The sequence below is a fragment of the Scheffersomyces stipitis genome, chromosome 1, assembly GCF_000209165.1.
Source record: "Scheffersomyces stipitis CBS 6054 chromosome 1, whole genome shotgun sequence".
In the NCBI taxonomy this organism is placed as follows: Eukaryota; Fungi; Ascomycota; class Pichiomycetes; order Serinales; family Debaryomycetaceae; genus Scheffersomyces; species Scheffersomyces stipitis.
In genome coordinates, this window is record NC_009068.1 from 566,217 (window position 1) to 591,830 (window position 25,614).

The window sequence follows — 25,614 nt, forward strand, 5'->3', positions numbered from 1 at the left end:
TTTTTCCTCTACTTTTTCCTCTCTTTTCCCTGGAAGGTCATTCTCATCTGTTTTACGTTCTTCATTATTATTTGTCCCTAGCACCAAATCAGCGAATCTGGACCTTAAATTCAGAATCGTCTTCCACCCCGTATAACCTTAAAAATTTGAACAGCGCTCATACATTTTCGCATACTCTTCTCAGCAGGGATATCACACTTTTCAAGCACAGTTCGTGACGGTCTTTATCACACTCTCCATCCCAATCCTCCCTCTTGAGATCCCCGCTGTTCAACAGGGGGAATGCTGGTAGCGCTGATCTCTAATTTTATGGCCAACCGTTTCTTCTACTGTGGATACACTCCAATAGCGTGGGCATTGCCATTTTAGGCGTCACCCCTTCACCCCCGAGCCACTTCTCTATATACATCCTCTGTGTCTCTGCTCCTTACTATTGGGCTCTTCTCTACTGTATACGGCTGTTATCACTCTACACTATCTAGCTCCTTCTCGCTACAATGGCATGTATTAATAAGTATGGTACAAGGTGCTCTCTATGAAATTAGAAAAGTGCAACAGAAAATAATGGGTGCAAATGGTGCGGCTTCAAAATGAATGCAAAAAATGGTGCTAATTTTTTCCTTAGCATGCAGCTAAACCTCTATGCTTAGTCAAAGGTCTTTTTGGTACCCTTGAACTCGGCGGTCTTAGGACCAGATCTGGTTGGGGTTGGGGTAGACGATCTTTCACGACCGCCGAAGCCACCTCTGTTTCCGTCGAAACCACCTCTGTTTCCGCCGAAACCACCTCTGTTGCCTCCGAAACCACCTCTGTTACCCGAGGAACTAGGGTCCTTTGGAGTGGAGAAGTCTAATCTACAAGCACGGCCCTCGATGTATTCACCGTTCAAGGCTTCCATAGCGGCCTTGGCTTCGTCAACAGACGAGAATTGGACGTAACCGAAACCCTTTGGCTGTTGGGTGTCTGGGTGGGTTGGGATTCTACAGGAGATGACGGTACCGTGTACACCGAAGATGTTGAACAAGTTGTCTCTGTCAGCGTTGAAGGACAAGTTACCAATGAAAAGAGTGTCAGATGGAGCAGATGGAGTGTCACCGTATTGCTTGGCTCTGTTTTCAGTGCTCTTGGTGACATGTGGCTTACCAGTCGACATGTCCAAGTTGATTGGTCTACCGTCCAATTCTCTACCCTGGTATTCGTTAAGAGCCTTTTCAGCAGCAGACTTGCTGTCGAAGTCAACGTAACCGTAACCTCTGGACTTACCTGTTGCTCTTTCCATGATGACTCTGGCAGAAATAACACCACCAAGAGGTTCGAATTCTCTTCTCAACCACTCATCGTCGATGTTCCACGACAATCTACCAACGAACAAAGTAGCTGGCTCTTCGTCAGTCTTAGCCTTCTTGGCGACTGGTTCTTCACTGGAAGTTTCTTCTTCTTCAGAAGACTCGGCCTTACGCTTGGTAACCTTCTTTTCTTCTTCTTCGTCGTCAGAGGAGTCGGAGTCGGAGTCTGAATCAGAAGAATCAGAATCGGAAGAAGAGTCAGAATCAGAAGAGTCGGAATCGGATGAAGAGTCAGAGTCAGAGTCGTCCTTCTTAGTTTCCTTCTTAGTTTCCTTCTTGGTCTCCTTCTTTTCTTCCTCTTCTTCGTCAGAGGAGGAATCGGAATCGGAATCGCTGTCGGAGCTAGAGTCAGAGTCACTGGAGTCAGATGATTCTTCCTTCTTGGCTTCCTTCTTAACTTCCTTCTTTACTTCCTTCTTTTCTTCCTTCTTTTCTTCTTCAGATTCGGAATCGGAATCAGAGTCGGAGTCAGAAGAGGAAGAGGAATCAGAGCTAGAAGAAGAAGAGTCTTCAGATTCAGAGCTGGAAGAGTCTTCAGACTCTTCTTCAGATGAGCTGGATTCAGAAGAGGATTCGTCAGAGGATTCTTCCTTCTTGACTTCCTTGGTCTTCTTAGACTTGACCACTTCCTTCTTGGATGCCTTGGTAGAAACCTTTGATGATTTAGCCATTTTGTATGTTAGCAATGCTCTATGAAAGTAGACTTTAGAAGGAATCTAGTATCTGATTTTTTGAATTTTTCACTTACCCCATCTCAAAAAAATGAGACTGAAATTTTTTTTAGACTAAAAGAAATTTTCTGGCATATAGCCGTCTCGTGACTTTATCGATTTTGCACCCGATGGCCAGTAGAACATCCAAGAGATATCAGCGTTACGGAGGTTTAGAGGTTTACAGAGGTATTGTCGGTCACTGAAATGATGGTTTAGCTGGAATTTGAATGGTGGAAAAGATCCTCTTTATTTGGGGCTTTTAGCTCAAGTATTCGTGGTAATATGGTAGTCTTGCGACCATTGTAGGAATTTACTATCTGGAACTGAAAACATATTCAGTTGCAATCACTTTGTAGTTATTCTCCAGCTTCAACACATATTTCCTTCTATTTATTGAAAGCTGGCATTCTCTTGTGCTCCTTCCAAATGTACCATCTACCAAAAACATGAACAAATTTTTCATGTCACTCACTCTCTTCACGATTTCCACTTCACTTCCATTCTCAAGTCTACGTCAGCTTTCTCACGTATAAACCATAAAGACGACAGGATAAAATAACATCGACGTCGTATTACGCCTTCTAGAAAGCCTTTCCATTACTTCCAACTGAACTGAACGAATACGAAATTCTCACTTTTCTGAGTCTGAGTGAAAAGCCTCAAAGTCTTCAATATTGGCTAAGATTGCCGTAGCTTCGCCATAAGCGAACTCTCCTTACAAGAACTCGCCACTCTTCAGACGTAGTCGTCACAGCCGTCGCTATCGCCTTACCTGCGTGGAGGTTGTCGTCAGCTCACAAAGTAGTGGAAGTTGCTTGCAGAGGGGAAGGAATCACGTGTTTATAATTCCTATACCGGTGCCGCTTTCGCTGGCCGGATCTAGAAATTTTTCAATATCAGATTTCTCCGCCTACCACTCCAGCCAACAGAAAACATTCCAAATCGTTTTGTCATCATTGGAATTTCTTCTCTAGAGTTTGCTGGTAGGAATCGAAAACAAGCTTGAAAGTTTTGTACTTAGTGTCGTTATCTGCTATTCACCGTAGTTAAGGTACAAGCCAGATTTTCAACTACTGAAAAAGACAAAGTCAACCAGACTCTTGACTACAAAAACTAGAAGTAAACGGTCGATTTTGTTGATCTCAACTTTCTAATACATATCTAAGTTACTTGAACTTGACCAATTTTTCAGTCACAGCACAATTTATCAACCTGGCACAATGTTCAAGCAAACAGCCAGACTCTTTCAAAGAGCTTCCAAATCTATACCCCCAGTGGTGCCAGCATACAAAAATATGTTAAAGGATCCTTCCACCAAATATGCTGCCTTTAAAGGAGTCAAGTTGGACAAGAGAACCTGGCCCTCAAAGTCTATCACCAAGGCTCCTAGGTGGTTATCTACTGATTTAAGAGATGGTAACCAAGCGTTGCCTGATCCCATGTCTGTCGAAGAGAAGAAGGAGTATTTTCACAAGCTCTTGGAGATCGGATTCAAAGAAATCGAGGTATCTTTCCCTTCTGCATCTCAAACAGATTTTGACTTCACCAGATATGCTGTGGAGAACGCACCAGATGATGTTTCGATCCAAGTTTTGACTCAGTCTAGAGAACCTTTGATCAGAAGAACTGTTGAATCCGTAAAGGGTGCTAAGAAGGCTACCATACATACATACTTGGCTACTTCTGACGTTTTCCGTGATGTTGTTTTCAACATGTCACAAGAAGATGCAATTGCCAAAGCCATTGAAACTACCAAGTTGGTCAAGTCTTTGACAAAGGACGATCCAGAAATGCAGGAAACCGAGTGGACCTTGGAATTCTCTCCTGAATGCTTCTCAGATACTCCTACCGAATTTGCTGTGCAAATTTGTGAAGCAGTCAAGAACGTCTGGGAGCCAACTGTAGAGAATCCTATCATTTTCAACTTGCCAGCTACCGTTGAAGTTGCTTCTCCAAACGTCTACGCTGACCAGATCGAATACTTTGCTACCCACATTTCCGAACGTGAAAAGGTGTGTATTTCTCTTCATGCTCACAATGACCGTGGCTGCGGTGTTGCTGCCTCGGAATTAGGTTTATTGGCTGGCGGAGACAGAGTCGAAGGTTGTTTGTTTGGAAACGGTGAAAGAACCGGTAACGTAGACTTGATCACTGTTGCTCTCAACATGTACACCAATGGAGTTGCACCGGAGTTGGACTTTTCAGAAATCGAAAAGCTCATCGAGGTCAGTGAAAGATGTAACAAAATCCCAGTTCACCCAAGAGCTCCATACTCTGGATCCTTGGTCGTTTGTGCCTTCTCTGGTTCTCACCAAGATGCTATCAAGAAGGGATTCTCCAAGGCTGAAGCCAGAGCTGCTAGGGGTGACACCAAATGGGCCATTCCATACTTGCCATTAGACCCTAAGGATATCGGTAGAAACTACGAGGCCGTTATCAGAGTCAACTCTCAATCTGGTAAGGGAGGTGCTGCCTGGGTCATCTTGAGATCTCTCGGCTTGGACTTGCCAAGACACTTGCAAGTTGTCTTTTCTGGTATTGTTCAGGAAAGAGCTGACTCTTTGGGTAGAGAATTGAAGTCTGAAGAGATTGCCGCTTTGTTCAACGAGCAGTACTGCTCTACTTCCAACTTGTCTGTCAAGGACTTCGAGATAACTAAGAGAAAGAATGCTCCAGAGAACAAGGACCGTGAGATCTTTGCTGTCTTGCAGGCTGGATCCAAGACCGTTGACGTCAGTGGACAAGGTAACGGACCTATTTCGGCCTTTGTGGATGCCATATCCAAGAAATACGGTGTTTCCTTTGAAGTCGTCAACTACAGTGAACACAGTTTAGGCAGTGGTACCCAGAGTAAGGCTGCTACTTACATTGAGTTAGCCTACAACAACTCTAACAACGAGCATGTTACAAAGTGGGGATGCGGCATTAACACAGATGTGTCGCAGGCTTCGATGGAGGCCATTCTTTCTGTTGTGAACTCATTGATTGATAGCAAGGAAATTAATTTGTAGATTTGATTTTGATAATTAAAAGTTAGTTAAACAATAAAAGTACGATAGAGGACTATTTACAAAGAATGAATAATACTCAATAAGTCAATACTCGAGCAAACAAGTCTATCAAATGCATTGCCATCTGTAGTTTGTAGATATTTGCGCATATGGTGTGGATTCATTGTACTTTGTGAGTACGATTTGGGTGCAAAGTCTGGACAGTCCGATAAAGCAGCTCTGCGTCTCTGTAGCAAATTCTCACTCTGTGCGACAGAACTCAGTCTAGGGCTCAGCCCTAGTTAAGTCAGCGGCACGTGATGTAGGACACTACTGCACACACCACTCTGCACTACCTGGCTCGTTAAACTCATCGTTCGCACTGATAAATATTTCAGTCACGTGCTGTTCAGGCTCCATCCGCTCCAATTCTCCCAGCGATTCTCTCTCTGAATCGCAGTCTCTTTCGCAGTGCGAAAATTGCTATAGTGGGAAAATTTTTTTCTGTAGCCTACAAGAGTTCTTTTCTTTCTTCCTTGTTTAGTTGATAACTCCATACAATTATACACGATGTCTACCTTCGAACCAGTTGTTGTCATTGACGGTAAGGGCCACTTGTTGGGTCGTTTGGCCTCCATTGTGGCCAAGCAAGTCTTGAACGGCCAAAAGATTGTCATTGTCAGAGCCGAAGCCTTGAACATCTCCGGTGAATTTTTCAGAAACAAATTGAAATACCACGACTACTTGAGAAAGTCCACCAGATTCAACAAGACCCACGGTCCTTTCCACTTCAGAGCCCCATCCAGAATTTTCTATAAAGCCGTCAGAGGTATGATTCCTCACAAGACTGCCAGAGGTAAGGCTGCTCTTGAAAGACTCAAGGTATTTGAAGGTGTCCCACCTCCATACGACAAGAAGAAGAGAGTTGTTGTTCCCCAAGCCTTGAGAGTCTTGAGATTGAAGCAAGGTAGAAAATACACCACCGTCGGTAAGTTGTCCTCCGCTGTCGGCTGGAAGTACGAATCCGTCGTTGGCAAGTTGGAAGAAAAGAGAAAGTTACAGGCTGCCGAATACTACGCCAAGAAGAAGGCCTTGACCAAGAAGATCACTGCTGCTAAGGCTTCCACCGCCGAATCCGAAGTTGCTCAACAATTAGCCACCTTCGGTTACTAAGCGTCCTTGTGTATTATGTGAGGCTCTGGCTTTGGCTCGAGCCTAGCAACGACTAAAACGAAGTGTAGCTGGACGGACGACCTTGTCGTTTGTCTGGTGTTGCTTCACCCTCCTTTTTCTTATTAATATCAATACATGCAAATACAAATTGTCATAGAGTAGCGGATATGTAGAAAAAGAATATTTTATCTTACTTGAATTTGTAGCAAAGTGTAGCTGTTTCTACAATATCTGGATTCAAAGACAGAGAGGTCCTTGCTGGTCTTCTACAGATCAGATAACGGTTCCTAGTCCGCAAGAAAGTGAATCATATTGTAGATGCACAAAGATCGTACTACCTGAAAAATGTATGGCTGAAAAATTTATGGCTGAAAAATTCTGTCGCATCTTAGCGAATCTTATCTACATAGAATCGTTAATATGGAAGTTTCCAAAATTAGGAAAAGGTGATAGGGCCATTAGCATTTTATAAACCTTTTCAGTCCTGGAAGAATGTGAAGTCTCCTATAATTGCTACGATGTGTTGTTACTCTTTATGACTGAGGTTCTGGCTGAAAATCAGTCGCAGGATCTACTATACGTTACTTGAGCTTAAGCCAGAGTATATCTATTGAAGAGTAAGCTGTTAACATACTCTTCAAAAACATACCGTAGAATGCCAGCGCATAGCACAAACTAGATCTACTGGCTATCCTGTATTACGATTTCTACTCCTCTGGCATAATGTATTTCGTTTCTATTCGTGCATTCGTTATATTCTACAGATTGAAGAAGAACCGTTTCAACGATCTTCTGAGCTGGCGAGGAGGCCTCTTGAAGTCATCGGCGTCCTTGCCGGTGTCTAGACCAACTTTTGTAGCCGATCTCGACAATTTGGACGATTGGCTCTCTACTTTGCTAACTATCGTCTGGCTATTGACAGAATTAGAAGTGAGAGTGCTGGTGTTAGACACCACCGACGACTGTCTGCCGTTCTTGGACTTGATCTTGTTGATAAAGCCATCCATGTAAGTGACTGGCTGTGAATTCATGTCGATTTTCACCTTGACTCCGTTCACAACCACATGGTCGTTGACGTAGTTCTTGAGATTGAAGAACTGGTAGATGGAAGGAGTTGGCTGTGAGCCTATGGTGCTGTCGCTATTAATACAAACTAGAAAAGAATTGAACTGCTGGATGTTGAGCGTATGCAAGTAGGGCGAGGTTTTGTTTTCAAACTTGTAGCCTTTGCCCAAATGAATTAGTGAGATTTGGTCAATGTAAAACCGTGTCCCAAAAATGTGACTCTGGCCCTGGTACAAGTATATGAGAAGATGTGTAACTGTAAGGTCCAGCAACGAAAGTCGAACGGAGTCGCTGTCGATGAACGAGTTGATCACATTTAGCACGGAGCAGATGCGGATGACGATCTCCTGGTGGTTGTAGATAAGCGTAATGTCCTGGTCTGTTTTCTGGTGCTGCACTAGATCGGCGATTCGCAGTGAGAGATACGTCTGAAAGATCGAGGTGTTGAAATCGTCGATAAGCGGAAGCGTGGTGCAAGAGTCGCAAGGAGAAAGTAGTGGACTGGAAGACATGGCGATGGTATATCTTCAAATGTGGTATGGAATTTGGTTGTATGAAAGAGTCTCGAAACTAAGAGAACGAGTACGAAATGTATGAGATATGAAATATCAGTTCAAAGTCAGATCGACTGAGACAAATATCAGCCTATATTACGAGACTTATTGACAGCAGATCTGTGTGTGTTGTCGTGGCCCACTGGATATTTTTGCTGTTGATTGTGGGAATGTGGAGTCTGGAGAGTGTGGGGTCCAGCTGAAATCGAGTGGATCGTGGAAAAAAGGATAATAGCGAGACAAAAGGAGAATGAAGCAGAGAAGTCTAGAGCAGCCTGGAAAGGACCATCAACAGGAATACTGCTATTATATATTGGATATACAACAATAGGAGGTGGAATCACCAACCAACAATACAGCAAAAAAAAATTGGTGAAACTGAAAATTATTCCACCAATAAAATTTTATTTTGTCACTTTCGTATCAAAACATCACGATTCGTAGACACGGCTCTCCACAGAAAAGTTCCGGTGCATAAAACACGGAGAAACTGCATCCGCCATAGAAAAGATGACGAAAGAGACGAAAAGAAAGTACGTGATAAAGGCAGACAATAGTGCTACAAGAGGTGGGAAATGAGAGTATACGAGTTTACGAGAGTGTGAGAGAACATGGCGGTATTCTAAAGCCGTGGAAGTGTACCGCAAGGAGTATGAGATTGGACTGGTGAATTTTAGGGAAGATAATTTTTAGTGAGAAAAGTGAAAAAAAAATTTGTTTGACGTCTCCAGGTCAATTTAGGGGGAGCGAAAGTTTCTCGTGGGTAACCAGGAGAGAAAAAGTTCCTCTTGCCAACACCTTGCCAACACCACTTTACCTTCTATCAAACATGGGGGCAGCCGGAGTTCGTACCTCCTATCGTGATTCTATAACCACGCAATGTGTCAAGTCTCCCTGAGCCACTTCGAGCCAAGCTCTTCCCGTCGAAACTTATTCTGAGCTCGAGTCTTCCCCAAGGTTGCAATCTCTTATTGCCCCGGAAATTCAGGGCGGGGAGCGCCTGCACGTAGCAAATACGAGAATCTCTCCATTTTCTCGCCGTGGGGCGGGTGGGGAAGTCACGCTGGCTCGGTACGCTCTCGGTACTCTAGCGAGAGTGCATCTTGGTAGGGAGACTTCAGTGAGTGGCGAGACTTTAGTGAGAGAAGACCCGGCAGCAGCTGCTAGTGGGCGAGAGAATGGAGCACCAGCAGCAAATTAGCGGTGGTGGTAGTGTCGTGATGTCAGTTCCACGGCAAGGCGACGACCATCTTCGGTATGGAATTTCGTTCTAAGCAGCCAGTCGTGATGCCAGTAAAGTGTCAGTTCCAAATGTATCATCTCTGTATGTCTGCAGTTGGATCGTGCCGAAGATCTCACAAGAGCAATGGAACACAATCTGGCATGAGGATGCAACTTGTTACTATCTGACATCTCTTTCTTATCTCTCTGCTTCTAATCTCATTTTGCATCTGTAGAAGTGAATCTTGTTCAATTTGTGTTTTGTTTAATTCTTCTCTCTTCTCACTTCTCTTCTTCTACTGGACTCTCACTCTCTCCTTCTCCTTCTCTCTGTCTCTCCTTCTCTCCGTCTCTCCTTCTCTCTGTCTCTCCTTATCCTCTTGTATGATTTCTCTTGTTGTTTCCTCTCCTCTCCTACTCTTCTACTCTCTCTTCTGTGTTCACGAATTCTTTGTTCTATTCATTCCATATTCTCTATCATGATTCATTACTATTACTCTACTACACCTCTACCTCTTCATCCACCAACATGCTCACGTAGCTGCTGTACTCCTTGTCAACTAGAAACAACGCATACGGCGTCGTTCCACTCGTAGCCTTCCTCACTACACTCACCAACAACTGGTTCTTCTCGTTGTACGAGAGCTGCGCCTGTGGCAGTTCTAAAATCAGATACAAGTTCTCGATCACCACCACCAATCTTGTGCTCTCGGGCATCGCCTTGGCCTTCTCGCCGATCTTGTTCCTGATCTCTTGTATGGTATCGATCTGCTCGTAGTCTATAATCCTCCCTAGGTTATCGTTATCCACAAGCGTTATAAGCTCGTAGGGCCCAGTATTGTTGAAGTAGATCACCTGGACATTCGAAAGAGTAGTGCCTCTTCTACTGGCAACTTCGATACCACTACCGGCTTCCTTGTCTTCACTGGCCTGCTCGGACATCATCTTCAATTGGGCAACAACGTAGGCGACACAGGGTGCCAAACGGCCGTCTCTGGTGTAGACATATGTCGAGGATGGCGAAGGAACCACCGACACTGGAACTTTAGCGGAGTCTCTCGTGTCTCTGGTTAAAGACGTAGATGCTGTGGTAGCCGTGAACGCTGAAGCGGCCGACGAAAACGTGGAAGCGGCCAGTGTAAAGGATGCGTTGGTGGATGTGCTGGCAGTCGACCCTCTCATACGACTGGTGCGTCTGTCTGGCGTCTTCAAGCTGGAAAATGAGATTGTGCTCGAGTTTGAAATTGTCGAGTCTGAATCAGACATTCCTGAATCTTCGACATTCCTAATTGCATGCATTTTTTTCCCCATCCAACAGTTGAAGATACTGAACTACGGTATGTTTGCATTGTTTTACGTTTTGAATTTCATTTTCGGTTTCGTTGCCTTTTCTCATTTTCACACTTAAACCATTATGCCAGCAAGAACTGTTGTTGGAGGCGGATTTGTGCAGAAGTTGGAATTCCATCACATTCAGTACTATCGTCTAACTATAGTCCCGCCTACAGAATTAGTTCGGTTATGCAAGTAGACAATCGTGATTAGCTAAAGCTAGTGTGGTTTCAAGTGTCTGCGCAAATTGGTGATAAAGTGGTCCTTGTGGATCACGAAAGAAGTTCTAGAGATCGATTCAGGAATGGTACATCAGTACTGGCTCGTGCCTTATAAGTCGTAATGCAGGCAATGTATAACAATGTACAATCTAAGGGACTCTATCTGTATCTAATGGTGGAATCTGGCGTATTTATCTACATTTACATGACTTTCATGAAAGTTGCAGCCATTTATGCACAAATTTTCAATTATATTTATAAGCATTATGATTAATTGAATTACAACATTATTAAAGAAGAAAAAGAAGACGACTTCGACAGGTCTATTAGTAACGGATAGCCTTCAAAAAAAAAGATTGGCCATAGTTTGAATATGAAAATCGAAATTCACGTCGGTATATCAAAGATACAATTTTCGTTGGAAGGCACCATAACTGGCACAATTATCGAAATACACCTATGGGTGTATCAATGAAGAATACCTGATTGAATTATGTCATTTTTATCATTTGGAGCATTGTGATTTCCTAGTTTTACAATTAATATTGAAATATGCAATCCAGTTTCCATGTCCTTTACTATGACCTTTTAACACAGTGATTTTGGGTTGATTAAACAGTTCGTATTGCAATCGTGATTTTCGTTACAATTTTCAAAATAGTGAAAACTTCATGAGACTGAAATTTTCAGTTGAAATCTCTAAAATAGCAAAAATTTAAAAGATCTCTCGAGAGACACACCCTCTACTTGTCCAACTTGTTGGCAACAGAAGCGTGCTTTCTCTTCTCGACAATCTTCTTGATGTTGTCGTTGGAGTACAACAAACCGTATCTTCTGTACTGTTTGATGTAGTCTGTCAATTCAGAGCCCTCCTTGTCATCGACGTACTGGGTGAACAAGAGTCCCAATTGACCAAAGTACTCAAAGTTCAACTCCAACTTGAACGTAGGGTTTTCTTCGTCCAGAGCCTGGTCAAGCAACTCTTTGAAAGTGCCCTTGTGTTCAATAGGAGTGTTGTAACCTTCACCAGGGCCCAAGTGACAGCCCAAGTTCTTCATGATGTCGAACAAACCGGCTCTGTGTGCCTGGATCATGCCTCCATGCTCCTTGATCTTGTATTCGCGGAAGTATTCGTTGTACTCATCAGGGGTGGCCTTTCTGGTTCCTGTCCAGCCCAATTCAATTAACTCTTCCTTGGTGATTTCGTCACGAATGTTCTTACGGGCAAAACGCAAAAGCTTGACTGGGTTGAACATTCCTGAGTAGAGAAGGCCAAAGATAGCAGCGATCTTCAAAAGGTGGAACACAAAGAAAATCAACTGACCTGGAATTGCAATGCTCTTGCCAATGTCCTCCACAAGAGTGTTGGCGACATTTGGGTAGCCAAAGTGAATAGCAACTTTAGCAGCAAGTTGGGAAAGCGTGTTGGTCAAACAAATACCAGGAGTAGGCGAAATAAAATCAGGCAAATCAGTGTATAACCATGTTGCCAAGGCTGCAATCGTGGAGTAGAAACCAAAATCGTTGAAAACCCATACTGGCAAAATCAACTGACCGGGCCACACATGCTGAGAGACTTTGTCGTCAAGGTTGGCAATCTTCTTGGTTTGCTTATGAGCATCGTATTCGAAGATGAAGTTACCATCTTCAGTCAAGTAGCCTGGAGACGTAGACACTTCAAAGCCAACTGGCTTGGCTTCGTAGAAGATGGAGGGTCTCAACGCGATGGGCAAGGTGTTGAAGATCTTGAACAAATCACGGAAGGTGGTTGTGGTCTTGATCTGGAAACAGTAGTCCTTTTCCATATCCTCGTTAAAACGAACGTAAATATCGAAGTACTCGTTGTGTTCGTCCACTTCGGGAGCTTGTTTTTCAGACATAGTGAGAAATCGATTGTTCAGTCAAATCTAGGAGATACAAAATACTATGAGAAGTATACTATGAAATGTAGATGTAGACGAAGAAGAGCTCGATAGGAAGAAGTCTTGGATCGTGAAGAAAAGAAGAAGAAAAAAGACTTGAAAATCGAAAATCTCAGTTATATTAGTGAAAAGTCCGAATCATTCCTCCACTGGACGACTCCCTTATTATTTTCTGGGACGGTACCACGACGACGTCCCAAAACCGCAGAGTCCACCTGGAGAAAATCGACGCTACCGCCAGCGCTACCAAGCCACCGGTCGCGGGCTGCGGAGAGCAGGAAAATTTTCTCGGTGTGTGTTGCCCAACATTGGTGGTACGTCTGGGGAGAGTGGGGAGGGCCACGGTAGAAGCTAATGGAAGGTAGTGGACAGGGAGGCTGGGGAGGTGGGGTAGAACGAATGTGGGTTTTAATAAACGGCTGGCGTAGATCTGAAATTTGCAATTGACGCAGATGGCTCTATTGGTGCCCGTTAGCTACCATTCAACAATTGTAGGTGGTTCCACCACGAAAGATTGTGGGGGTCGATGAAAAATTTCTGAGATGCGAATCTCGCTATTTTCCCTGGCTGTCGCTAATTCAAAAATGTGCGAGTGCCATCTACTGGGAGAAATCCAATACCATAAAACTGTATTGCCATATGACCCCAAAACAGTATCAGACCAATGGCAAGGCTGGATAAACGGTACTATATCGCCGTGTCATTTGGCCTGTCTTCTGCGGATGTGTTAATTAGTTGTGCCACCAGTCGCTGTGCTGAATTGCCTTGCGGAAGAATCTCCTATCTTGGGAGCAGATCCTTTATGAGAGTTTCGCCGAACACATTTCGGAAAAATTTTTTTGAAGGTGGGGTACCAGACTAATTGTTAATTGTTCAGTCTCAATGGATCCTCGCTAGGCTAGCTCTTTTGTTCAGCTAGCGACAATTAACGGATTTTGCGGGGTGAGCAAGGCGACTTTCAGAGCAGAAGAATAGAGACAAGAAAGACTGCTATGGGCAGATTTGTAGGCCGTGGATTCTGGCTACGACTTACACTTCTGATGGGGCGAGAAGGCATGGAGCAGAAAGTTATCGTTAACTATGTAGACCGCCTAGTCTCACAGCCGAGTTTTGTGCCGTAGCAGAGCTTCGTGTCGACTGAACTTCTTCTTGCAAAGGAGTCTCTGGCTTTTTATAGGTTTGTGAATTCGCTTGAACGTTAAGCCTGGAAGTTGTCTACAAGTGTGTCTGGCTATCCGACCGTAGTTTGTTTCTATTCTAAGCTCACAGTGAAGTACTCCAGGTTCCAGGGCGGAGTGCTGCTAACCATTCCATTCCTTTGTGTCATGTCCATGGAACCGCGTCTCGTCTGCAATCCCGTTTGGGTTAAATTGGCTCCTGGAACTACAAGGCACAACAGGGCACAACTACGGGGTCAAGAAAAGGAGGAACCGAGATTTAGAGCTTGACAGCTCGGTTCAAGACCGAAGACCTCCTTGTCGGAACCACTATCCGAGTCTGTGTTATTTGGCACAACCGGAAGTGGAAACGCTGGTAACGTAAAAAGCAATTCTGGAGAACTGCTAAAGAGGTTTCTCGTATTGTTCTTCCCAGCAAGATGGTGGTTACCAAGTCCACAGTGACTCTTCAGCCGTTGGCCAGTATGGAACAACTTCGTATTTGATATTATTTGGTGGGTGCAAATATTGCGCAGGCGTCAGGTCGGAAACGGACCGGTAGTATGCATATTTAGGTTGGATCACTCACATGACGTCATTTCCGGGCTTGTTTGTTTGGATGAATGCGCCGGTGCATGCAAGCGTTTCACTTGACAGCCGAGGGTGCGTTCGGAAAGTGGTCGGATCGGCCCTTGGCGACGACTTCGCCTACTTGGCCGGTTTCTTTTTGTCTGTCGGCATCTGATCTTTTTGGGTGCAATCCAACCAGGAACAGACGGAGGACGGGCCAAATATGTCAGAGTAAAGCTATCCAAGGTGGTGAGGTGGCGGTGTTTAAGTGTTATAAGGTAGGTGAAATATATTAGTAGTGTAGGTCGAATATGTAAACGAAGACCAGTCTCTCGTAGCTCTTTTCTGGTTGTGCTACTTCAGCAGTAAAATTCGAACAACTCTTTACAGACACTTCTGACCAGACAAGAAATCAGAAGCTGCAATGGATTCATGCACATACAGATGAGACAGAAATAGGTGCTTCCAATCTATTGTCAACAAATATCAAAGGAATCACTGTCCGGCCCTTACAGTTGATGCAGACAGCATTTCTTTTTCTGTCTGTGTAGAGAACTGGCGAGATGTTTACATTTGTTCTAATTTTGGCAGAGTGATTCCCGAAGGGTTCGAGATACGAGGGTGTGTCCAGGAATGGCACCCTCGCATTTGCTCCCGGAAGTACCTCCGCGAGCTAAACAAGGCTTGAGTGGAAACGAATGGGCAGCTTGTTTTGGCAATGGTGCAATGCCATTGGCTGGATCGTTGACGAAACAACTTTGTGGATGAGTCCAGCAGAGACGGCAAGACTCTCGTGTAGAAAAATGGGCATATCCCTTGATGTACCCCGGAAATGACAGTAAATATTCTGCTTATTCTAATATTTATTCCGCAGTAAAAATGTTCTAAAGTTTATTACGTTTAGATATTATATATCTATATATAGCTTTTAAAGCTGGCTGGAGCACGTATATAGAGCCATTTTTCCTCGATATTTCGTCTGAGAACCTCCATTATCAGCATCTACTCCACCTGGACACCTCCATAAAGAGCTGCTGCCATAAGAATACGAGCTGAAAACTCCGTTTAGAAACCTTCCAACTGCCGCATCGTTGTCCGAGATTTGTCGCGAATTTCTCTTCTGTCTGCCGCCAGTGTCTGCTTCTTGACTGTCAACTGCTTTGTACCGGAACTCGGTTTTCCCGGAAATTCTCTATCCAGATCCGACCGCCACACGAATCCCATTGATTCCAATCTATCGGCCATTTTTTCACCAGAAAAGTTTCACATATAAATTATTCCAAATTTATATCTCTCTGGATTTATATTTATAACTCCTTTTTTTCCCAGCGACGGTTTTTTTCTGAGATTTTTCTGAGTTTACTTCCAGTCTCATAAACTCGTACTTCACATTCGTTATGTTGTTTCCCTCGCTTTTGTCGCTGGCAGCAGTGGGTTTGAGTCTTTTGGCTCTGGCTGTTGCTGACGATCTTCCTGCCATCGAAATTGTCGGCAACAAGTTCTTCTACTCCAACAACGGGTCCCAGTTCTACATCAAGGGTATTGCCTACCAGCAGGACACTGCCAACACCACTTCCAGCTTCGTTGATCCTCTTGCTGATGCTGAAGCCTGTAAGAGAGACATCCCCTATTTGACGGCTGTGGACACCAACGTGATCAGAGTGTATGCCTTGAACGTAACCCAAGATCACACTGAGTGTATGCAGCTTTTGCAAGATGCTGGAATCTACGTTATTGCCGACTTGTCGGAACCACTGGACTCTATCAACAGAGACGACCCAGAGTGGACCGTGGACTTGCTCGACAGATACACCGGCGTTGTTGATCTTTTTGCCAACTACACTAACATCCTCGGTTTCTTTGCCGGAAATGAAGTCACCAACAACAACACCAACACCGACGCCTCCGCTTACGTCAAGGCTGCCGTCAGAGACACCAAAGCCTATATCAAGGCCCAGGGCTACAGAAAGATCCCTGTCGGATACTCTAGTAATGATGACGCAGAAACCAGAGTCCCATTGGCTGATTACTTTGCTTGCGGAAGCGATGATGAAAAAGCTGATTTCTTCGGTATCAACATGTACGAATGGTGTGGATCTTCTTCTTTCAAACAGTCTGGATACCAGAATATCACTCAAAACTACCAGGACTTGGGTGTTCCGCTCTTTTTCTCGGAATACGGTTGTAACCAAGTCCAACCTAGAAAGTTCCAGGAAGTCGGCACTTTATACTCATCGGATATGACTGACGTCTGGTCCGGAGGTATCGTATATATGTACTTTGAAGAAGCCAACAACTATGGTTTGGTTACGATTGAAAACGGTGATGTCTCTACTTTGGCCGATTATGGTTACTACTCGTCGCAAATCAAAGCCATCTCTCCTACATCCGCTCAGTCCAGTGCCGTATCCGCTGCTTCAGGAACTTCCTGCCCCAGTGAATACGTCAACTGGAAAGCATCTACCGATTTACCTCCTACTCCAGATGACCTGGTCTGTGCTTGTGCAAACAAGGGCTCTGGCTGTATTGTGGACTCGAGCGTAGACTCGGAAGACTATGGCGATTTGTTCTCATACATCTGTGAAAACATCGACTGTGGTGGCATCAATGGTAACGGAACTAGCGGAGTCTACGGTGCATTCTCTGCTTGTAGCCCAGAAGACAAGTTGAACTTTGTTTTGGGACTTTACTACGCCGAAAACGGCGGTGATGATTCTGCCTGTGATTTCTCCGGTTCTGCTACTGTCAGAGCTGCTTCCACTGCTTCTACCTGTAGTGCTTTCTTGAAAGCTGCTGGTGCTTCTGGTATGGGAACAGTGTCTGGATCTATTGGTACCACTAAGCACACCGGTATCACTGGCTCCGACTCTGATTCTGAAACTGGTTCCGGTTCTGGCTCTGGAACCTCTACATCCACCTCTACTTCTTCCGGTAAGGCTTCTGGTGCCCAAAAGCAAGTGTCTTTCGACTTTGTCACCAAGACTATGTTTGTCGGTGTCGCCTTTGTCTTTGGTATGGGTATGATCATGGCCTAGATGGTTACCTTCTAAACTTTAAACATAAAACAACTTCAAGACTCTCTTAGAATCAACTTAGGATCAGAATCCTTAGTGTAAAACTTCTTCTTGCAGATCATACTATGTTGTGAGACTTTATATTTATTTGTTTAGGTGTTTTATAAATGTTATGAGAATCAAAATGTAGTGGATAATACCATGGTTTTATTGTGAATTTTTAGTATTAGTTGCACCTATTTATCCTAACATGTCAGGAAAGAAATTCGTATACAAGTCAGTGATGACGGATGAAAATTTCTATAAAGCCTTCCATCAAAACCAGGATCGTGTCTCTATTTATACCTACCCTAGTCTTGGCTCGAATGGTGTTTTCACATTTCTACCCTCAACCAAACCGTCTTTGTACAACAGTCTAAAAAGGATATGCCGTACTATTCCAAGCTTTGTAGCAATTTTCTTGGTTCGGCTACTCCTACTATTGTTGAAATTGTTGGCATTAACAAATTCGTGGTAGAATTTTATCTTCAAACATTCTGATTTGAGTCTACCACCGTGATCTTGGCATTGGTATAACCTTTAATCCAGTAGTTATTTAAGCACATATATACATATACGAACATACTTGGGCAAAAGGCTGTAGCCACTGGCGGTATATAACAGCTTTTGACGTTAAACTTTGGTTCACAAATTGAGAGTATCTTAATGCTATTGGGTATCATTTTGGGTATAAAACAGCATATGAATATCTTGTATATTTTGCCCAAGCTTTCGATTATTCATTCTCCATAACCATCTTGCGGATTTCCCAGTAGTACTCGGTATCTGTGAAATTCATTTTCTTGATATTGTAATCGTAAGCCTCGTTGGCATTGAACCAATGCTGGGTTTTCTTGATAATCTTCACTTCTTCTTTGTAGAACTTGTCTATAAGCTTGGCGGAAAGTTTGAACGCTTCATCTACTTCCTCTTCTGAGCTTTCTGTAGCAGACGAATTTGTATTGCTGGAAGCTGTCCTCTGGGTGAACTGACTTATTCCCCGAGTGGTGATGGGTGATTGCAAATGCGTAATATTTGGTACTACAAAAGGAGAGATCGAACCCTTGAATGCTAGTGTGTTTGGTTTAATTTGGCGTGGAGGTGATGCCAACACGTATTCCTTTTTGGCAAGATTTCCATTATCCTCAACAAGATCTTCAATGTCGTTGAAAATGGAGTCGTCTTCCTCCCTCAAGTTGATCCATCTTCTGTTCTCGTTGTCGTACACCATATGAGGATTTCTACTGTCCTTGACGTCTAACTTTCCTATTTTCGGTTTGAGGGAATCGTCATCAATCGGATCTTGGAGCTCATTCATCGTTATAAGCGAAGGCTTGCTCAAGCTATCAAATCGGAGAAGATCGTGTTCGTTTCCTTCCCATTCTTGTCGTACAGAGTTGTACCGCATCATCTTGTTGTTTGTCGGTATAGAAGGGTTTTTAATTACCGAGTTATTATTTAAATACTTCACCAATCCTAGTTTGGGATGCTTGCTTTGTTCAGGTCCAGCCCTCGCAAGTCTACTTTGTCTCTTTTTCTCTTTTTCAGAAAGTGCTTGCTCCTTGTATTTGGTAAGAAGCTGTGATTTTCGTGAAGAAAGCTCGCTGTTTCGGCTGTTGCTGTTGCTGTTGTAGAACGACGGTATTCTGTCTAACTTACGGATTACGTTGTTGTTGTAGTTGAACTCTGGTTCATTATGCATCAGCTCTTCATCAATGTTCTCAAAGCCATAACTCCCTACTAGATCCATATTTGACTTGAATCGCCTTACTGAAGAAGAGTTATTTCTGCTGAGAATAGGCATAGATGCTTTGGATCGAACCGTAGCCATATTTGTGGCTTTTGGTCCCACAGATCTGCTGTTCTTGAGATTGCTTTCAAAGTTATCCTCAAAGCCAGTTTCGAACTCTTCGAAATCATCTCTGGTATATTCGTAATTGACAGTCTTCTCATTTTCAATCTGATCAAGTATGTTTAAATTCTGTGAAGTCAAGTTGTTTTTAGGGGCATCTATCTGAATTTTGTTGAAATCCCTTAATCTGAGCGTAGCGTTCACATCCAGGAGCGTATTTCTTTGTTGCTCTTGCTGTTTTTCCAACTGGCTTCTGAGCTCAATTTCTTCTGAATCAGCCTGTTTCTGTAATGCCAGCTTTTTGTTGGAAAGAATCTTGTTCATTTTATCGTAAATGCCGCTTTCTTCATTTCCAAAGATGTTATCCAAGTCTTCGAAATCGTTATCATTGAACTCTGATGTTATGTCCGTATCTTCTCCTTCACTGAAATCCGATAAAGATTCCTTTGTCACTCTTCTGATGCCATTATTTCGATCCGTAGACTCTGAATTACGGGAAACTGGTGTGAAAACAGACTGTTTTGGTGAAGAGGTGGACAATGAGTCTAGTGGAGAGTAGCCATTCTTGCCAAAAATTGTGCCCTGGTCTTGTAGCCCAAGTTCATCATCGAATTTTATCGCTTTCCTGGCCTCCGCATGGTTTTGTCTGATCGTATTGAGATCCAGGCTCGAAATTTTCAAAGTTTTGAAATCGTCACCCAAGCCAAAATCCGACTCTTCAGCTCCACCAAATATGTCTTCACCTGCTTCGTGGCCATTTCCTACCTCCCGGTATTTCTGAAGAAGATCCTGTTTGTCTACGGCCTGCAATGGCTGCTGTTGTGAAGTTGAGTTGGCTTGTGTTAGACTTGCAAATCTGGGTGAGGGAGTCAGAATCTTTCGGGACACTGCCCTCGGTTTTCGACTTATGGGATTCATAGTCTGACTCTTAACAATTATTATTGGTATTTATGAGGTATCCCATGTGCCTACAGGGTCAAAATTGCTACTTCACAAACAAAAGTGTGCTCTATAATTTGTAGATTTCACATTAGTCCAAATCAGAACAATATTCACATATACAGGATGATTCTACAAAATGGTAAATAAACATCACGTGAATTTCTCTAAGCTACAGTCCGCATTGGGAGAGGGCGCGGTTTGGCTCGTGGAATATAGTACGGGGCATTTTCCCCGGTGTCATTATTCAACTGGTGGTTGGGCTGGAAGAGTTCTGAATACGGGGGAGGGAGCCGAGGTCTTAGGTTTGGAATGTAGTGGTTGAGAAATAGTGGTGCCAAAAAAATGGCTGCTAAGAGTGCCATGATCACAAAGTAGAGAAATCCGTAGCGCACCATACGCCTTTGTCTCTGGCGAGTTCTTTTTCTGGAGTAAATGGCCCTACGGAACTTTTTGGAAGGTTTGAGCCAGAAGAGCATGCTTGTATGCCATTTATCTGCTAGTGGGACAAGGAGAAAGGGTGTCATACTGAACATGAGACAATGCCCAGCTACAAAGTCACATGCAAAAGAGTTCAACTCAAAGATCTTCACTATGAACTCTCTTAATGGCTGCGAAATAATGTGAATCCCAAGACCACTTGTAAACCAACGGCCAGACCACCAGGATAGGTTGGGACTGTCCAACAGCAATTCTCGGGATACGAAGACAGTGATGACAAAATGGAAAATAAATCTGTGGAAGCTAGTAATAAAGATGAACCCACAAGCTGCTCTTTGTAAGTTCCATCCTTCAAGCAAGAGAAGAACCTGAAAGGCAACAATATTTCCCAAAATTGAAACAAAGTGAACCAATCCAGCGATCACAGATGTCACGCTAGGACAGCAATATTGAAGAATCCAACCACTTAGAAATGAAATTGGGTGCAATACAAGAAGAATTACAATATTGACTGTGTAAGGAAGTAGTGCAACACAAAGAATCCGAAGCAATGGGTTAACTCGGGCTGGAACGGAAACCCCATTTTGAGAATTAATGAACATGTATGGGATGAATAGGAAAATACATTCAAATAGCCTCAAGACTACTTCGCTGAGGATAGTGTTCACTCTGGCAGATCTTGTATCTTCTATCTCTATGCTTGTTTCTGATCGTGCAATCCTTCTCACCCCAGTAACTCTGGAACGTTGACTTTTCACATAATGAATCCAAGAATTGTTTGACGATGATGTATTCCCTCTAGACATCCAATGAATGAATTCCCTGTAATCCAAAAAGAACTCACCAACTTCAAACTGGTGAGGATTGAAGATAAAAGGTGCAAGACACAATGAGACTATTGTAATCCAAAACCAAATCAATGAGAATTGCCATATCGTCATAGTTGCAAATAGTAAAGAAAAAAAAATCTTGATTCCCAAGTTAATTGAAACAGGTGAGTATCGGGAATAGAGTGTGGAAAAAGGAACTCGAGAAATTGCAAACCCTCTTCCAGTTGCAACGTATCTTGCTTCTCCATAAGTTAGGTTGTCCCTCAAAGACTTTGAGAATACTTGACAAACAAACACTTCAAAAAGTGGAGACAACGACACGAAATGATAGAAAACTCTTGCCAATGCCTTGACATATCCCTTTTCTATGAGCTCTTGTGTTAGCAAAGGAACGAAGGAAATGAAGAAGCAGATGAAAACGGATAGCACAAACCTGTTAATCCAATTAAGTACAGGCTGCAAATTATAACATCCAATGGGTTCTTCAATATCAGTATAAGGGACAGAAGGATTATAATTACATAGAATTGATTCATGTACTAAAGCTCCTAGGTTGATTATAGTGACCATGAATATTTGGACTGAAAGTATGATGAAGAGATTATTAAGGTGAAATCCAGCATGTGCGTAATAGAAAGATAGGAACCTATCGATTGGCAACCGAGTTCCCATGTAGAAATACTCCCTTGAAAGAATCTGCTCTCCCATTCCAGAACCTATTTTTGTGGTGAAATTTAAAATGGTTCCAAATCCTAAGTCTCTTCCTTTTCCACATTGGTAGTAGTCACAATGCTTGATTCTTCCTCCTCTACTAGAAGCTGTCATTCCGGCGTAGATGTCCTCGTTCAAGTGCAACCCTTTCTGAGCTTTCGAAATTCCACTTCTTGTAGTCATAAATATCGAATTCAAAAAGTCTGGGTGTCCATAGTGAAGCTTTCCACCTATCTCTGCTAGCGTTCTGGAAAATAATGTCCCAAACGTTTGTTCCTTTCCGGCAGCTATATCACCCAAAATCCCAATATTTTCAGAGAATATATACTCTCTAGTCCCAAGAATTGCAACTGGGCAATTCGAATTATCATCTGTTACCTCCGGAATATATTCAGAAGCAGAATTATTCTCCATTTCTTCGAATTCAGCAAGTACAGATTTGATTTTCAAGCATTCTTCCAAATAGTTATCCTGATTGGCATCTACTACTTGAATATACTCCCCACGGGTAAATATCAAGGAATGATTTTGATTATCTGATTTTCCATCTCCAAGAATTGGGTTTCCTGAAAGCTTTATTTTGTATTTGCAACCAAAGGTATTGTCTGGGTTTGGATTTGACAAATCCAATAATGTCGAATAGTAGTCTAATTGACCATCTTCACGTGGTACCTCTTCAAGGTAGGCGACATTAATCGAAGGATACGTTCTAAACAACAAGTGAGCCGCTTCTCTCTCCTCTCCTGAAAACTTTTGGTATCTTTGCATTGCGATAAGTAGTCTGAACTTTCTATTGGAAAACTGGTTTAGTTCGTACTCCATTTCAAGAGGCGATTCAAACGACATATACTGATCTTTATCTTCCAATCGGTAGAGTAACTTGATAGCAGTTTCGTAGTTCATGAACCCTGAAACAGTTCTGTATAAGGTTTGACAACGTAAAGAAGACCAGATCCTTGTTCTTATAGTGTACTCTGGGGTAGTATCTTTGAATCCAACACAGTAAAAAGGTAAGTCATTGATCTTGTTCTTCATGTACTCTGTCTCTTTGTCAGTTTTGGTGGTGATTGTTGACGAGTTTATGTTAAGGTTCAAAGGATCATAATCTTCTGGGTTTGCTGATGAAATCTGTTGCAATACTTTTGAATCTTGTACAAAGCATTCCCAATCATTTGGATGTAACTGTTTTAGATACTCCAATAGAGAGAGCTTAGAATCTTTGTCTTCTTTGATGATTTCTTTCAATCCTAATATAATCTTTTCTGAGTAGTGGGGAACTAGGACTGTAAATGAAGGTAATGCTCTAGTTGGGTATGGATCAAGAAGTGGTGTTGCTAAAGATTGGGCAAAGAAAGAAATTCTTCTCTCTGCTTCACCTTTCGGATAGAAGAAATCCTTCATGCTAATAGAATTGTCATCTTGGTAGACAAAGAACAATGGGGGTATGACGTTGTCTTCGCTATCCGCTTCTCTAACCAGCTGGTAAACTAGCCTATTCACTTGTTCTATGGAAATCAAATGTTCTCTATACATGGAAACAATGATGCTATTCCAAACCTGCGATATTAGGAAAGCTTTTCCATTTTTGATATCTGGACTGGCAAATATCATTTTTGCTGCTATTCTTTCTGGTAATCTTGAAAAGATGTTTCTCCAAGGTGTGAATATTGAGTTTCCAGAAGAAAATGTAAGACCAACTGAAAAGAAGCAATTACAGATAATGTACCAGAGATAGGTGTCGAGGAAGAAAAGAATCAAATTTGTGAGGTATAGAAGTCCCAATACTACCCTTGGTTGTTGTCGACACAAGAAATTTCCAAATATAATGTCCCCAGAACATCTGTTCATTTCCATGATAGATAGAACTCGGATGGGATCTCGTAAGGAAAGAGTTAAGAAAAAGTAAGACTCTGTGAATTTGGCTGCGAAAATGAAAACCCAGAGAAGAACTGATAAGCATTGGCCGCGAGGTTTAAGATTTGGAAATGATGAAGTAAATGTAACCAGAGGATTCCTGTCATGTTTGTTTCCAAGAATAAAATTGAAGAGCCTATTGGGAGATTCAACTGATAAGTAAAGAAATGTAAAGATTGAATTGATGAACTGGCATATACCAATTATTAGCCCACGCTTTGAATAGACGTCAATAGGAATGAAGAAAAGGATGTAACAGGAAGGGGCAATATTTATGCCTGTGAGGATAATTAAGCAAATCAACCTTCCAAAAATTGGTTGTGATCCAGGAAACCTTCTGGGTACATATCTACACTCAGATACTATTGATACTAAAGATATCAAGCATGAAATTACACTTCCTAAGGAAACCACCGCAAGTGTTACTTGAGGAGGCGGTTTATTATCCAATAATTGGGAATAATTCTTGGTGTATAGCGTTGGAGAGTTGAAAGACGTATAGTACCAGAACATGGTCATGTGGATAATCCATACCCTACTAAAATTTGTGAAAACGTGTAGCCAAGTCCTAGTCTCTCTGTACGTCTTTTGAAATGCTTGTTCCCATTTAATTGCCGGTAGTCTATGGTACCAATTTTGAGGTGGAAGAGTTCCTAGCCTTTGAAACTGTGATCCATTTTGAAATTTTAATTTTTCTATATTTTTCCCAAACCAGAAGAATTGGTTGACATCATCGTATCCAATTATTTCATTGTGGTCTTTTCCATTTCTCTTCCATTTTCCATCTTTTATTTTATATCTTTGCCCACGGATATACGAATAAAGTGGGGTTATTACATTATCAAGAAAATGAAACTCAGGCACGGCAATGCTCTCTTGAAGTTCTCCAAGAGAGTAGTAATAATCAATTGCACACTTGTAGATGAAACATATGTATTCCGACATGAACCTCAAATTGTTAGCCTCTCCCCAAATAAGGAGATACAAGGCTAATTGGTAGATATAATCTGTATTGGTGTAGTTTTGCATTTTCTTCTTCCATCGGTAATCCTGAGTGGGCCAGTCCGATTCCTTTTCTGATTTGGCCTTCTTCTGTCCGACGTTTTCGATTTGTGAACTCAAGTACCATTTTTTGTAATTGGACCGGTCACCTCCAATGTAGTCCGCATGCAAGGAGAGAAGGGCCAAAGAACAGTCCATTCGACAGGATCTTGAGTCTAGAAGACAATTGAAATAATCAAGCATGTTTCTGACATTATCCTTTTGAAATCCAAAGATGGTTCCCAACTCTTCAAAGATACTTTCAATAGTTTCTACAGGTATCGGGGCATTGTTTTCTTCACACCAAGCAGTATATTGACCATCTTCAGGGAAGTATTCAATGTATTCGGAAGATTTGGACGAAATTTCTGTGGAAACATCGTCAGCACCTCCGGCGGTTCCCGTAGGTATTGGGCCCTGGTAGTTCTGGTATATCCTGTAGTCATTGAAGGCTACATCAGTTGTAGCTGATCTGGGACGTTCACTCATGTATAGATAAAGATAAGTTCTATGTAGTAATAAAAAAAGATAAGCGTTTAATAGAAATGGTTGCGAAAAAAAACATGCCT

General features: G+C 42.6%; 9 protein-coding genes across 9 annotated transcripts; 3 read left to right on the forward strand and 6 right to left on the reverse strand. All coding sequences in view use genetic code 12, as the record gives it.

The window, feature by feature from the left end:
* Positions 1 to 646: 646 nt before the first annotated feature.
* Positions 647 to 1,384, reverse strand: NSR1 (nuclear localization sequence binding protein; the record flags this gene model as incomplete). The annotated part of the gene is made up of 1 exon (XM_001387712.1): positions 647 to 1,384. A coding segment is annotated over one exon (738 nt), but the record flags the coding sequence as incomplete, so codon positions are not given.
* Positions 1,385 to 3,297: 1,913 nt separating this feature from the next.
* LEU4 (2-isopropylmalate synthase (Alpha-isopropylmalate synthase) (Alpha-IPM synthetase)) lies at positions 3,298 to 5,121 on the forward strand. Its single transcript, XM_001387304.1, has one exon. The coding sequence runs from the start codon at positions 3,355 to 3,357 to the stop codon at positions 5,068 to 5,070; it is 1,716 nt and encodes a 571-aa protein (XP_001387341.1). The 5' UTR covers positions 3,298 to 3,354; the 3' UTR covers positions 5,071 to 5,121.
* Positions 5,122 to 5,593: 472 nt separating this feature from the next.
* On the forward strand, positions 5,594 to 6,416 carry RPL16B (60S ribosomal protein L16). Its single transcript, XM_001387305.1, has one exon. It carries the CDS (start codon positions 5,620 to 5,622, stop codon positions 6,220 to 6,222), a length of 603 nt encoding a protein of 200 aa, XP_001387342.1. The 5' UTR covers positions 5,594 to 5,619; the 3' UTR covers positions 6,223 to 6,416.
* A 564-nt stretch (positions 6,417 to 6,980) lies between these two features.
* PICST_28186 (predicted protein) lies at positions 6,981 to 7,799 on the reverse strand (the record flags this gene model as incomplete). Its single annotated transcript, XM_001387713.1, has 1 exon — positions 6,981 to 7,799. One exon carries the CDS (start codon positions 7,797 to 7,799, stop codon positions 6,981 to 6,983), a length of 819 nt encoding a protein of 272 aa, XP_001387750.2.
* Positions 7,800 to 9,563: 1,764 nt separating this feature from the next.
* Positions 9,564 to 10,361, reverse strand: WSC3 (cell wall integrity and stress response component 3; the record flags this gene model as incomplete). Its single annotated transcript, XM_001387714.1, has 1 exon — positions 9,564 to 10,361. One exon carries the CDS (start codon positions 10,359 to 10,361, stop codon positions 9,564 to 9,566), a length of 798 nt encoding a protein of 265 aa, XP_001387751.2.
* Positions 10,362 to 10,874: 513 nt separating this feature from the next.
* Positions 10,875 to 12,495, reverse strand: GSF2 (protein involved in glucose repression; the record flags this gene model as incomplete). Its single annotated transcript, XM_001387715.1, has 1 exon — positions 10,875 to 12,495. One exon carries the CDS (start codon positions 12,493 to 12,495, stop codon positions 11,359 to 11,361), a length of 1,137 nt encoding a protein of 378 aa, XP_001387752.2.
* A 3,104-nt stretch (positions 12,496 to 15,599) lies between these two features.
* On the forward strand, positions 15,600 to 17,455 carry PHR2 (pH-responsive protein 2 precursor (pH-regulated protein 2)). The gene has a single exon (XM_001387306.1). It carries the CDS (start codon positions 15,662 to 15,664, stop codon positions 17,297 to 17,299), a length of 1,638 nt encoding a protein of 545 aa, XP_001387343.2. The 5' UTR covers positions 15,600 to 15,661; the 3' UTR covers positions 17,300 to 17,455.
* A 598-nt stretch (positions 17,456 to 18,053) lies between these two features.
* Positions 18,054 to 20,087, reverse strand: PICST_28190 (predicted protein; the record flags this gene model as incomplete). The annotated part of the gene is made up of 1 exon (XM_001387716.1): positions 18,054 to 20,087. One exon carries the CDS (start codon positions 20,085 to 20,087, stop codon positions 18,054 to 18,056), a length of 2,034 nt encoding a protein of 677 aa, XP_001387753.2.
* Positions 20,088 to 20,275: 188 nt separating this feature from the next.
* Positions 20,276 to 25,360, reverse strand: FKS3 (1,3-beta-glucan synthase (FKS3); the record flags this gene model as incomplete). The annotated part of the gene is made up of 1 exon (XM_001387717.1): positions 20,276 to 25,360. A coding segment is annotated over one exon (5,085 nt), but the record flags the coding sequence as incomplete, so codon positions are not given.
* Positions 25,361 to 25,614: the final 254 nt, after the last annotated feature.